Source organism: Periophthalmus magnuspinnatus, chromosome 22 (assembly GCF_009829125.3).
Source record: "Periophthalmus magnuspinnatus isolate fPerMag1 chromosome 22, fPerMag1.2.pri, whole genome shotgun sequence".
Lineage (NCBI taxonomy): Eukaryota > Metazoa > Chordata > Actinopteri > Gobiiformes > Gobiidae > Periophthalmus > Periophthalmus magnuspinnatus.
The window spans coordinates 14328658-14342757 of record NC_047147.1 but is presented as its reverse complement, the minus strand read 5'-3'; the positions used below and the strand labels follow the sequence as shown (position 1 = coordinate 14342757).

General features: G+C 40.3%; 3 protein-coding genes across 3 annotated transcripts in view; all 3 read left to right on the top strand.

The window, feature by feature from the left end:
* The window catches only part of siva1 (SIVA1, apoptosis-inducing factor), an 83982-nt gene that overhangs the window by 63220 nt on the left and 6662 nt on the right, over positions 1–14100 (top strand). The gene's annotated exons all lie outside the window — the stretch shown is intronic.
* On the top strand, positions 790–5883 carry inf2 (inverted formin 2). The gene is made up of 5 exons (XM_033988246.2): positions 790–999; positions 3753–4163; positions 4816–4931; positions 5044–5203; positions 5846–5883. The coding sequence occupies exons 2-5, from the start codon at positions 3767–3769 to the stop codon at positions 5881–5883; spliced, it is 711 nt and encodes a 236-aa protein (XP_033844137.1). The 5' UTR covers positions 790–999; positions 3753–3766.
* On the top strand, positions 5742–14025 carry LOC129457360 (inverted formin-2-like). Its single transcript, XM_055231335.1, is given in 20 exon segments — positions 5742–5879; positions 6088–6229; positions 6310–6442; positions 7065–7470; positions 7472–7623; positions 8160–8305; positions 8385–8446; positions 8523–8625; positions 8704–8789; positions 8914–9014; positions 9760–9830; positions 9921–10028; positions 10115–10185; positions 10282–10402; positions 10733–10897; positions 11113–11215; positions 11300–11452; positions 12014–12802; positions 13040–13093; positions 13600–14025. Coding segments are annotated over 18 exon segments (2943 nt in total). The 5' UTR covers positions 5742–5879; positions 6088–6109; the 3' UTR covers position 13093; positions 13600–14025.

Sequence of the window (14100 nt, the reverse complement as noted above, 5' to 3'; positions counted from 1 at the left end):
CTGTAACACAATCTAACCAGAAAAAACAGACTTCAGGCTTCGATGATATAGCCCACAAATATTGATTCTACTATAATGCACTGTGGGTGACCGTGGCCCATAGTTTATTCACATTTGTCTGTTAATTGGTAATGTTATTAATCTCTAGATTTGTATCAGAACTTGCCAATTGCTGTTTTTTGTAGGTCTCCTCAGGACATGTCCCAACACGTTCATCAAGAAGAGGAACGCATCTGCTGGAATTTGATATGACTGTTGGGGCTACTTCTGTTCATGCATCAGATAGGCTACCACATTAAAGAGTGTTAAAGGTACCCCTAAAATGAGTGGACCTATACTACAAATATTTGCGTGCTCCATCCATAGACTGCATGGTTCCATCCTGTTCAACTTGTTGAGTTCACTTCTGACTCTAGGAGCTCATACAGGGCCCATATTAAGAATGCAACTTAACAGGCCATGGGGGATGTTTTTATTTAATTGGGCTTATGAGCACTTGAGCTGTTTACAAAGCAATATCCTACCCACATGAACTACAACGACTGCCAGGGTGAAAAGGTTGACTATTTTTACTGATTAAATAAAACAATCTCATTCATATTTTGCTTTACTTCAACTGGCTAATTTATTTTTCCACATATATGTGTTGGTGTTCGGATCAAATGCAGGCATAAAGCATCACAAGCACAATCGCTTGCGTTTTTGGTTTTATTTTGAAAGTAAGAGCAGGATTGCCGCGCTAAGCACTGTGCGCACTTGACGTGATCAATCTCTCCCAAGTGACTGAAGCCTATTGTGGCCGCAATGCTTTGAGCGAGCTGCCAAGCGCATACCATACGCACCCGCCGCACTGTGCCTATACTCTCACCAGCCCAACGTCTCATATTTTTACAAAAACGAGATGCCATATTAGAAGACAATCACATCTTTAAAAAGAAGGAAAGAATAACCGCAAGACTACGCGATTTTTAAATGTGCATATCTATGGAATAAAGCCAGGTAAGCCACTCTTGTCAATACACACATGGTGTATTCACGTGTTATGTTGCAGTGAGGTTTGAGGATTGCAGTGTCACCTTTGCATTCCGCTGCTTTTCTGCAAAGGATGTTCAATAACCCAGTGGGGCGATGGGTCCCGTTATAGTCAGAGACAAGAAGAGGAGACATTCCAAAGTAATCAACGCAGACTCTTGTTGTTAATGCTCCCAACAATCATTATGTAATTACCAATGTATATGCTCTGCACAGTGGTGCACTAATGATGTTTTGGTGCCACCGTCGTCCATCCTGCATCGACATCCTCATCCTGGACGGAAAGGAGGGATCTTTGGCACAAATACAGCTCATACAAACCACTCCTGAACGTCTTGTTGTGTTATATTGAATCTTGCTATAGTCAGCCTTATGTTGCCTCTCTGTTGTTCTCTCAGGTACGAGGAGATGTTTGTATCCACCTCACAAAGCTCTAAGTGCCCAGACAGAAAAGCTGCAAATAACAACAAACTCCAAAAATATGCAGTTGGTTCCTCCCCTAAAAAGAAAAGAGAAAAATGTGGTGGAGGAGGAGTGCATAGTTAGGGCAGGGAATTATATGGGAACCAGATGGCCAGTGTAATATTTATTCTGTAAATGTTATCCATTAATTTCATAGTTCAGTGTTACTTTAGACAACCTGCATCATGTAGTAGTTGACCAGACAGATAAGTAAAAATGTATTTATTATTTTTATGGCAAGATTTGGATTATTTAAAATGAGTTAAATATCTGATATTAGGCATAGCCATTTAAATTGCAGATGTTTTAATGCTATTAAAGAGCTGACGATGTTCTGGCTCATACCTAAGTGTTGATGCAGTACAGGAGCAGTGGGCTGATGTGGGGGCGGCTGAACCAGAGGACACAGGAGATGGTTTGACTTGAATGCTGTGAATCAGCTTGCTTTTAGTGTTAGGCATGTGGGAGCGCTGGCAGACAAGGTCAGCTAATTAAACTGGTCATTGCAGAGGTCCACCAAGAATGTATTTCTTATTATGCAACATGCTGTGGAAAAAATAAGTGTTTCTAAATGACAGAAATAAATGCATGAAATAAAAGGGATAGTCTGAAATAGGAACAGGAGCTATCATATAAGCAACAACGTGCTTATCACATGCTGTATTTCCTGAGCCAGGAAAGTCCTTTCCTTCCACCCAAAAAGTTCTCAACCCAGGCCGGAGTGCCTCTTTTCAAGTGTTATGACTCATAACTTTGCTTTTCTGGGAGAGAATCCATTCCACACCATTCTCAGTGCATCTCACCCAGTCTAGTCTTCACAAGTTTTCATGACTCAGAGAAAATCGCCAGTCAGTCAGTGATGGAGGCTGATGGATGTAACAGTGTGGAATTAGAAGGCACTTTCACTTGCTTTGTTCTGTCTTATTGGGCAGGCAGGGTTAAGGGAGCATTTGTCTGAACACAGCTCTGTGAGGAGGCCTTTTGTGAATCTCCATTGTGTGGCTGCTGCTGCCACGGTAACACACTGGCAGCAGAACTAATGCAGCAGTCAGATGTGACAAATGTCTGCCTAGAAAAGACTTGATTTTAAACCCAATTGGCTGGGTTTGTTTTACAAGTCGTTTTTCTTCTTACCTGTGAAATCTGAGTCATGCATGTAGGTAGAATATAAAACACCCCCAATCAGCTATTTCTAAAGACTTGCAAAATGGCACTGTTCTGTTTGAAACATTTGATTTCTTTAACACCCTTTCTCAATACTTCATCTGTGCATCAGTCTGTGCCAAGGCTAAAATCAACAGAAAAGCTGACACAGAAATGGTTAATGTTTATAACATTTTCAGACAAAGAAGCTCTTTTCCCTACATGTTGATTTAGTAGTAGGTATGTGTTCATACTAGCTGCATGGACCAGTAGTGAACATATTTGACAAGCGGGAGGGTGTGTCATGTTGGTAAAAGAGGAAACTGTACTCCTCTATAGCAGACGGTGCTCTGGTGGGAGCAACACGTGTAATCAGGTCAGTGTCAAATTTACTTTTATCATCATACTGCTTCTCAGAACAAAACAAAACTCTAGTTATTGTACGGTTGTCAAAAGTATTGAAACTAGATAGTCATCTGAGCAGGTATCGATACAAAAAAAAAAGTCACATTTGCATGACAGAAATGAACCTTTCCTGAATAGCTTTAGAATGATTTTGAGCTGTATCAAAGTAAGTATACCACATAGAGTAGTATATGTCCATGGACCAAAAAGGAACCTGCCTGCTGAAAATGATAATCTATTGTCTTAAGAAAGAGTGTTTTTAATTATCATTGTGGTATTGGAATTGAGTCTATTCCTTAGTACTGAAAATGAGATTGAAATTTTAGTATCATAACAACACTAAGTTATCGTTTGTCCAAGTGCAGTATCCACCCCTGACTTTGTTGAGCCCGGCTTTGTGGACACTGGATGAGCTGACAGTCTAGTCTTGTCTTTCACACAGGATTAAAAGGGAATGCATGGGGCAGCACTGGCTAGTTGTCTGACATATCTGACTCATCCACAATGTGCCGACTTGTCATTTCCTATTCTCTTTTTCCTCACTGATAATGCTTTGTTTTGGTCTGTTTCCTTTATACTGGATAACGTTTTTAACTCAAACCATCAATCCCATTTTGAATATTTTATATTTCCTAATCCAATTACATGAAAAGATATCTCAGAAATTATCTTACACTAAACTTGACATCATTTTTCTATTTCCTGTGTAGATTTCCCAGTCTTAATGTCGGGCAAATCGGATCGCAAAAATAAATGGGCGGCAGTGCGAGGTCGTCTGGGATCGTCTCAGGACTCGGATACTCCGCAGGAAGCCAACCTTGAGAGTGCCGATCCAGAGCTGTGTATCCGCCTACTACAGGTGCCCACTGTGGTCAACTACTCTGGGCTGAAAAAGCGTCTGGAGGGAAGCGATCAGACATGGATGGTGCAGTTTTTGGAGCTGAGCGGGCTGGACCTCCTGCTGGAAGCTCTGGACCGGCTCTCAGGACGAGGCTGCTCCAGGATCGCAGACGCTCTGCTGCAGCTCACCTGTGTCAGTTGCGTTCGCGCAGTCATGAACTCCTCTGCTGGGATACACTTCATTATTGAGAATGAAGGCTACATCCGCAAGCTCTCTCAAGGTGAATCTCACATGGCTCAACTTTTCTGAAAATATGTTTTATAATTAGTCTATTTCATTTCAATATTAACAAATTATCCCCAAGATAATATGTATGACAAGAACAAAGCAATTGATTAGAAAGTTTGTTTCCCTCTGGTTTTAATGTTTGACCCACACTGATGGTGATGTTTGGTAATGAACATTTTACAGATGTTCATTTTGCTTTTATAGGTTTATGACTTTTTAATTATGTTAATTTCACAAAAGCAAATTTTTAAACCGCAGATTTTTCAAACTGCTACTAATGATTAAATATTGGGGTTATTATGTTATTTTTTATAATTTAATTTATTAATTTTATTATTAAATGGATAAAAAGGCTAATTCCTGAAGTCCTGAAAGTCTTAATTCCCCCATATCTTATTTTATTGTCTGACTATTGGAAACTCACTTTTTAATCTACATTTCGGGTCCATATCAATACTCCTGTTGGGTCAATGTCCAACTTGACGTGATTAAAAGGAAAAAAAAAACACTGCTTGGGTCCAGAATTTGCGGAGAAAGTGAAGAGAGAGATTGATGACATTTGAACCACAGTGGAAAAACTGACTGAATCATGGACTTACACCAATTTATAGTTTATATTTCATATTTTGTATTATGCTCTGTAGCTTTGGATACTTCAAACACTATGGTGAAGAAGCAAGTGTTTGAGCTATTGGCCGCTCTAAGTATGTTTTCACCAGATGGACATCGTCTTGCCTTGGATGCCCTTGACCATTACAAGGTAAGTTAAGGTTAATGAAAGCTCTTTAATTTAATTTCTTCATGTTTCATTTGACAGTTCCATCTAGTGGTGAACAATATGAATCAAAACTTGAATATTATTTTTCCTACAGGGGGTAAAGGTGCAACAGTACAGGTTCAGTGTGATCATGAATGAGTTGCAAGGCACAGATAATGTCCCCTACATGGTTACTCTGCTCAGCGTCATCAATGCTATCATCTTTGGCACCGATGACCTCAGGCAGAGAGACAGAATGCGAAAGGAATTCATTGGTATGTTGCTTTTTAAAACTATATTATTGCCAATTGTGTAAATACAGTATATGCAAAAGGGAAGCCATTTTTTAAAGCCACTGTAATTCAAATCTCTGTCACTAGGGCTGTCTATTTGTAAGTCTAATGGACCCATTTTCACTGTGTACAGCCTCTTATAATGGAGCAAGAGAAATTTACTACTTACTTTTTAATTTGCTTAGTCTCTGCTGTGTAGATATATTTAAGAGGCTTAAATCATCTATACAAATTCTATAGCAGGGTATTACCTTTGAGAGATTAGCCTGCACAGTGTGATTTATGTATTGGACAGTAAATTGGAATGCTGCTAGACCAGTAGTTACTTACATTAAGGCCACACTAGAATCGGGCATGTGAAAAAGGAAAATATTTGGTACTAAATTAATGCATCAAAAATACCAGTTATTGTTTACTCCCTTTAAAATTCCACAACAGCTTTACCATTGGTTAATTTGTCTGATTGGCCACGCCTCTTTTGTGATTGCTCACCTGCCTCACCATTCACTTTCTAAAATCCTATCTATGCCACTGATAATCACTGTCTCCCCAATTCTAAGATAACAAAGATTTGATTTCTGACACTTGCTGAGTACTGATTTACTGTTTTATTGTTCTTAATAGGCCTTCAGCTACTTGATATTCTCCCTAAATTACGGTAAGCATTTTCTTTTTAAGCCAGAACTGATTATTTCTACCATTACCATTTCTGCTTGGTGTGTAAACTTTTGAAAGCCTATAATTATTTCGAGTTGTTTTTCTCGGCTTCTTCCATTAATGCCATATTTAAAGCAAAAGGTTAGCTTGTTTGTGTTTACAGATGACATTTAGAAAAGTTTTAACTGTGTCTATGCTGCGTTGCACAGGGAGCAGGAGGATGAGGATTTGATGATTCAATGTGAAGCATTTGAAGAGGCTATGGCAGAAGATGAGGAAGAGCTGCTGCGTGTGTATGGAGGCATTGACATGAGCAACCACCTAGAGGTCTTCACCACACTTTTCAGCAAAGTAAGACTGGCAAAGCATGAGGCAAGCTATCAAGTGTTGCCATTATCTCATTTAAATTCTGCTTTGACTTGCACACACAGGTTAGCAGTTCTCCAGCTTCTCTTCAGCTCCTGTCTATTCTACAAGCTTTGTTGCTGCTTGGACCAGATCGCACAGATATATGGGTCACAGTGGAAGCCATCATCAACAGAGCCCTCCTGGTCGCACAAGACTGTAAGATAACACTCCATTCATGTAAACCTGGTCTAAAGGCCAGGATGTGATCCACTCACAGAAATACTATGATGAGTCAGCAAACACTTAAAACAAAGGTTGACAAAAGCTGATCTCTAAGGATAAAAGTTTTTTATTTTTTTATTTCTTGTATCAAATTATCAAGACTATGACAGTTGTGACCTGGAGAGTCGTTGGAAGATCAAAGAGTTTTGTCTTTACTCTGGCACTATTAATGTTTGTATAAAAGGGCGTTGGTCCTAGGGTCAATGTGAACTCAAAAATACTTCTGATGTGCAAATTAAACCGCCACGCCTGGACAACTCTGTAAATCTTCAACTCTTGTCAGTAAAATTTATCACCCTGCAATGATGATTTTTTTATTTTTTTTTACAAGTTGTATGCGTACACCATTCTCAGTGTGCAGTTATGCCTCAGTGGAAAAAGCAATCGATGTTAAGATAAACATTAGTATGCTGGAATGGTAAATAACGTGTTTGAACGTGTAGCAAACCAACTAAGGAATGTAAATACAACTTCTAGTGTGTATTGGGCTCTATCTCAGTGTGTGAAAACTAGCTGGCGCACATGTAACGTGACTTTGATGTGTGTCTGTCTACAGCCCAGATTGGCTCCTGTGAGAAGATCATGCAGCGGCTGATGTTCTACAAAAGGAAGAGCTACCAGGGGCAGCACGAGTTGGATGGGCTTGCGGACAAAATTGACAAAGCCGTGCAAACAGACCACCAGAATGTCAATGAAAAGCCAGACAAAATTCAAATCTCTCCTCAGAAACCAATATGTGCCTCTCCTCCTCCTCCACCGCCCCCTCCTCCCCCTCCTCCTCCTCCTCCACCACTGCCAGGCCTGGGACTGCCTGGAGTCCCCCCACCTCCCCCACCCCCTCCTCCTCCGCCCCCATGTGCTCCAGGGTTACCTCCACCACCACCGCCTCTACCTGGTATGGGCCCCCCACCACCTCCGCCTTTACCGGGAATGGGTCCACCGCCTCCCCCTCCGTTACCAGGCATGGGGCCCCCTCCCCCCCCCTCCCCCCGGCATGGACATGATTGTGGCCCACAGCGCCCAGAGCCTCGGCCGCAGTGCCTCTCTTAGGACGCACCGGTGCCCCACTCTGAGGATGAAGAAGCTCAACTGGCAGAAACTAAGGACTGTTACTGGTAATTCTCTCGCATGATTCAGTAAAACCTTATGTGGGAGCAAAAATATATCAATAAAATGGTTACTGATGTAGTTTTTATGCACTAAACTGAACCCACTGAGAACCATTAACACGACTACCGCTAATGTAAAGTACAGAGTTTTCTTGTATAACTGGTTAAAGCTTTTGGGAACCTTTTTGTAATGGGAGAAAAAAGGTAGTTATTGTTTGGAAATCACTGCAATGAGACTTGGACTGTTTCATGTCCTAGTTTGCAGTTACATACCCTAATAAAGATTCATACAAACAGAAAAAAATAATTGTATGCCTAAAAAAAAATCAATGTTCAATCTAGAGTGGAAGCATTTTAAAACTTTCCCATGCTCTCCTCAATGCATTTTTTTTTTTTTTTTCATTTAGGGAAGTTGCCTTCAAAAAAACCCCCAAAATGTATTAACTTACACTTCCTGTTTTCAGTTTCTGTTTCCTTCTTTCTACTGACCCAAGGTGAGGCTCATATGATTTTGACACTTTTCCTCCCTCATCCTCACACAGACGGCCAGTCCATGTGGGCGTCTGTTCAGAAGGACCCTCCTCCCCGTGAGCCTGACTACAGCAGTATTGAGCAGCTCTTCTGTCTCCCGGTGACCGAACCCAAAGACAAGGGGGCAGCTGCTCCTGTCAAGAAGGAGCCTAAAGAGGTGCGCTTGGACACTTACAGTCAAAATGGTGGAGAATTACCTTAAACTTAAAATCGGCATCTTTCTATTATTATTCCAGATTACCTTTATTGATCCAAAGAAAAACTTGAACTTAAACATATTTCTGAAGCAGTTCAAATGGTGAGAAAATGGGAAAGTCACATTTGTCCTACAATTTCGAGTAACGTTTAACAAAATCACACATTTTTCATTGCAGCTCAAATGAGGACTTTGTTGCCATGATTCAGAATGGTGATCGTTCCAAATTTGATGTTGAGGTGCTAAAACAACTCTTGAAACTGCTGCCAGAAAAGCATGAGGTTTGTAAGAATACAGCTGCACTATACACACAGACATTTTAAAAAACGACCTCTTACTGTTTTATGCTCTTAATAAAGATTGAGAATTTGAAGTCCTTCCAAGGGGAGAAGGACAAGCTTGCAAATGTTGACCGCTTCTACACCTCCCTCCTGACAGTGTCGTGGTAACTTCCTCAGCAATACTTGTAAAGTTTCAGTAGTTTTCAGTCTTGGCCTTTGTATTTGGTCTCTGTCAATACATTTGACACTACTGGGAGGTTTTCATCTTCTGTCACTTTGTCCCGGCAGTTATCAGCTGAGGATTGAGTGCATGCTGTTGTGTGAGGAGACGGCATCAGTGTTGGACATACTCAGGCCTAAAGTCAAACTGGTGGAGGAAGCTTGCCATGGTAAGAAAGCATCATTTCCTTTGCAGCTAATGTTTATTTTTCACATTGATCATTGATGGAGCATAACTACATGTTCAGTATTGGGGGTCACTTGGTGTTAAAGTAGTCCAGTCTACAGCCCCCACGAGAATACGCTCAGTGATATCATCTTATCTCGGAAGCTAAGTAGTGTTTGGCCTGGTAGCAATTGAACAGGAGACTGCTGCCTGGAAATACTAGGTGCCACAGGGGGGCAACAGTGAGTCTGATGTGAACTGTTGTTTTTGGCCATGATCCCTACCATATCTGTTACAAAGGTGGTGTGCGTGTGAGTGTTGCTGGTGGTTGGAGCAGCTGATGGTGCAGATTGGCAACTTTGTTTCTGTCAGAATACCACAGGGCATCCGTGGTTACAGTAAATTACCATCTCTGACTAATGGAGCGAATGAATCACAAAATTGTAAGTGACTCTGAATGTCTGAAAGTCCTGTGTAAGACATTATTTTATTAGTTACTGTTTCATGTTTTTCCACCACCGGGTCAATTATGAACCAACTTTAATAGTAATCACTGCAACCCCTAAAAATGCGGGGTTTTTTTGCCTATTTTTCAATTTCAAACTCTCAAAAAAATGAAATATTCGCTCTCACAATTTTCCTCCTAATGTTGTGACCATGTTCTTTGGCATGATTTTTACCTGTCTGTGTCTGTGGTAACCTGGTGAATAGATCAGTATTATCAGTATATATTCATTTCCATCTTCCAGCTCTCCGAACAAGCACGCACATGCCAAGCTTCTGCAGGCTTATTCTTGACGTTGGCAATTTCCTCAACTATGTAAGACCTACGTTCTTCTTCTCATCATCTATATTTTACTTGCGTAGAATATGAAGTACTTGCATTTTTCATTATGACGTCTCTCTCCAGGGGAGCCACACAGGGAACGCAGAAGGCTTTAAGATCAGCTCCCTGCTCAAGCTCACAGAGACCAAGGCCAACAAGAGCCGCATAACACTGCTCCATCACATCTTGGAGGTAAACGCTACACAATTTCTCATGTGTTTATTGTATATTTAAGGTCATGCATTTCTTACATAATCCACGGGAATGTTTTTGCGTAGGAGGCAGAGGCTAATCACCCAGAGCTCCTGGCACTGCCCGATGACATTGAGATCTGTGAAAAAGCTGCGGGGTAAAATGCTTGACATCTATCACAGTGTATTGTAGTGTTTCATTTTGATTGATTGCGTGCTGAGTAGGAGGAATTGCAAATATCCTTTCTTCACAGAGTCAACCTCGAGTCAGTTCAGAATGAAGCAAATGGCTTATTGAAACGACTGAATGATACTGCCAAGAAAGTGTCTAATTCTGCAGAGGAAGTGAAGGAACAATATACAAGTGTACTGGGAGTAAGTCTGTTCTATTACAAAATATTGTGTTGTGCTCAGAAAGAATATTCAGAGTTGAAAACAAAAATGTACAAAACAATTGACAGAAAAAAAACAAAAAGCCTCGACCCCTAACTGTCTAGAAAAACATTTGTGCAACATCTTGGAGTAAGATAACATGCACTATATATATTTTTTTCCCTTCTTGAGCTTTAAACCCTCTTGTTGGGGAAAATCAAATATTTAATTTATTTGGATCCAGGTCATACTTTTAAATCTTACTTTTTATAACTAAAATTTTGTTTAAGTGTTCTGAAATTACTGCATTTTCATATGTGCATTTTTAAATAGGAAAACCTGAAAGCCTGTCAAGTTCTTAGTGAAAAGTTCTCAGAGATGGACAAAAAGAGGAGTGAGCTGGCAGTGTATCTTTGTGAAGACGCCAATCAGCTGTCTCTGGAGGATCTCTTTGGGACCATCAAAACTTTTCGAGGACTTTTTATCAGAGCCTTGAAGGTTGGTCTTTCCTATGAGCACGCACAGATTCTGAAGGAGCATTTGGCACTTCTCCAAATGTTTGTGTGGTGTGACAGTCGTGCATCTGCTGTGCAAATGAAGGGTGTCATTTATACTGTGCAAAACTGTTATAATATCTCTTGCATATCACCCAGTGACAAATCCATTTGCACATTATGTACTTGACAATTACTGTCACTCCTTTTGTTCATCAGGAAAATAAATCGAGGAAGGAGCAGGCAGCTAAGGCGGAGAAGAGAAAGAAGCAGCTGGCGGAGGAGGAATCCAAGAGGCAGAAGGGAGAGAATGGGAAGATAAGTGAGTGATACTGCTGTGTTTTAGACATAACAGTAGATCAACTGAAGAGTACACATTTACAAACAGTATTGATTTTGTTTTCAGTCAAGAGGGGCGTAGTGCCTCAGGATGATGGCTGCATCATTGACCAGCTGCTGGCCGATATCAGGAAAGGTTTCAGCCTTAGAAAGACCAGGCCCAGGTGCGATTCGGAAACCCTCCCTTCTAGTGAAATGCGTAGGGATACCTGCCCGCCTGGTAAGGACAAGAGACTGTGGTATCCCCTGCTGTTTGCCACTGCTGTCCTTTATACTGCCAGCCACACATCTGCTGCCACTGTGTATCCTGGCTTCACTGTGACTTAAAGAGACACTACCTGAAGGGTTTTGCTTTTTAGGATTGTTTGAATACCATCTTGTGCTGTACAGAATGGGATCTCTAAAATATTTTTTAGTTTAAGCTTGTACTGGCACATTTCCTGCCAACTTTTGCCCTTATTGTCGTCATTTAATGCCACACGATACACTACTCCTGTAAACAAAAATATATATATATATATATAAAAATTAATTTAATTGCAGGCATTAATCAGTAATACTCATGTTTCTATTTTTAACAAAGCCCATGATGAGGCTGTCTGGCTTTAAAATTAATCAAATATATTATTGACAGTTGATGCATAAAGATTGGAGTATTTGAGCATATTTCTTGGTAGTGTACCTTTAACATCACACCATTTCAAGACTGCGTTGCTTAGCTGCTTTTGTTTCCAACCTCCTATAATTCTGTACTCCCTGATATTCATTTTATCCTTCTCAGACTCAAATGTGAAGCCTGCAGGCGTCGAAACCGCAGATCAAGCCACCATTTCCGCTCCATCCACACTGCCAGCAGCGGCCTGCACAAGCGAAGTGAACGGTCTCAGCAGTCCATCAGAAGAGACACCTTCTCCAACAGCAGAGGAGAGTGCAGTGTCAACGACTCACCTGCCCTCAGAAAACGCAAGAACCGCAACCACTCCAACACCCCTTTCAAAATCTATAGTGACCTCGACACCCCCACTCCCCGAAAAATCTACACCATCGGAGAATCCAGAGGCACACGCAGTGAAAGTGACACCGCAAGATGTGACGTCAGTGGATCACAGCCTGTCTCTCCCAACAACGAATGGGTTCACATTGGACTCGAGTGATTCAAGCATCCTTAGCCCCTCCTCCCTGTCGGATGCGGACTTGCTTGAGGCTGTTTTGGATGGAGGGTCAGACATGGTACCAGAGAAGTTGGAAGAAGCAAAAGTTGGAGATATTTCGATTACTGAAATTGCCCAAAGTCAAAGCAATATCAACTATGATGGCACTAACGATGACGTAAAAAGATGTTCACAAGAGACTCAAGAAGAGACAGAGCAGGGAAGTAAAGAAGTACCCAAACCTTTTGGTCTGGATGTTGCCAAATCTGCTTCAAAAAGCAATAAGACTGAAGTGATCCAGGCTTGTGATGTCCCTGATGGAGCAGAGATAGTTGAAGACATGCCTGCCACATCAGAATCTATTAAGCCTGAACCAAAGAAAAAGGGATTCTTTAAACGCAGCAAAAAGAGTAAACAAGGTAATCAATCTATTCAATTGAATAAAGATCAAATTTGCATGACTAGTGTGTCCATGTTTTTAAAAGGAAATCCCCATTTGTTTTTATTGCATTTTACATTTTGTATTCTGCTGTTTTTAGCATTTGGTTTTAAATATTTACTATACAGTGCAGCATGATTGTTGCTTATTTATTAATGGTTTAAATGAATGGTGTGTTTGAATTTTCTGTTTTTCATTTTGACTTTCTAAAAACAAGGTAACAGTGGGAAAGGACACGCTAAGCATAAAAAAGGCTGTGTTTTGATGTGAGGTAGGTCAAACGGTTGAAAACGACAGGGACCTCATTCTAATAAAATCACTAATGACGACATAATCATCTGTATATGGTGTAAATGGGACTTGGATTTCATTTGTCTACGTCCGGCTTTTTAACACTCAGTGGGAATTAATCAAATCATGTGTATTCTAACACCAGCTCTCTGGTCTCAAAGCAGCCTTGCGATTTGTCAAATCATCGTGAAGTCAAGCTTTTATAACTGTTTTGTCTTTCTTTCTCCATATTTCTTTGTCCATTCTTGAATCCGAAACTGAAGCTGTGGAATCTACTAACCTTGTGTGCTCCTTGTAAACTGTGCTTTTGTTCAAAATGGTTGTGGAAATGTGATGTGGATGCATTAAAGTGACACTTAAAGAGCTTAAACATATTAAAACTAATGTGGTGACGTTTGTCTGTGCAGTTTGTGCTAACTTTCTAATCTTTGGTGTCATAATTCTGAAATTCTTTTCTATCCATTGATTTCAGTCTCTCTTTTCCAGGTGACTCCAGAAGAAGTAAGGCCAGAGGTAAAAGGAAATGTTGATGAAACTTAAAAGGACAATGTAATTTCAAAGGTGAATGTAAAGTTACTTGAAGATGTGGGGAGTCTTCCTTTACGACTTGGATCACCACCGCACTATAAAAATATGTCACTTTATGTACATTCCTTGTTACATGTATATGGGTGGTTAAGCACTGTTAGGGGAGATAAAATATGCTTTGTTTTGTATTGTAATTTGCATTTAAGGTGGTTTTGCTGAAAGCTTTACATTTGAGGCTAATGAAGTGTTAGCTAATGTCATTTTACTTACCTAAAGAGTGCTTGTTATGTGTCTTAATTTGTCTTATGATGAATTCTAATAGATATTTAAACTATATTATGTAACTTTTAATGTTGGATGTATTTTAATAAAAAATGTATATTATTCAGGCTACTTATTTCATTCAGATGGCGCAAAAGGCGTTATTTACAAAATGGTTTGACGAATATTGTATTGCAT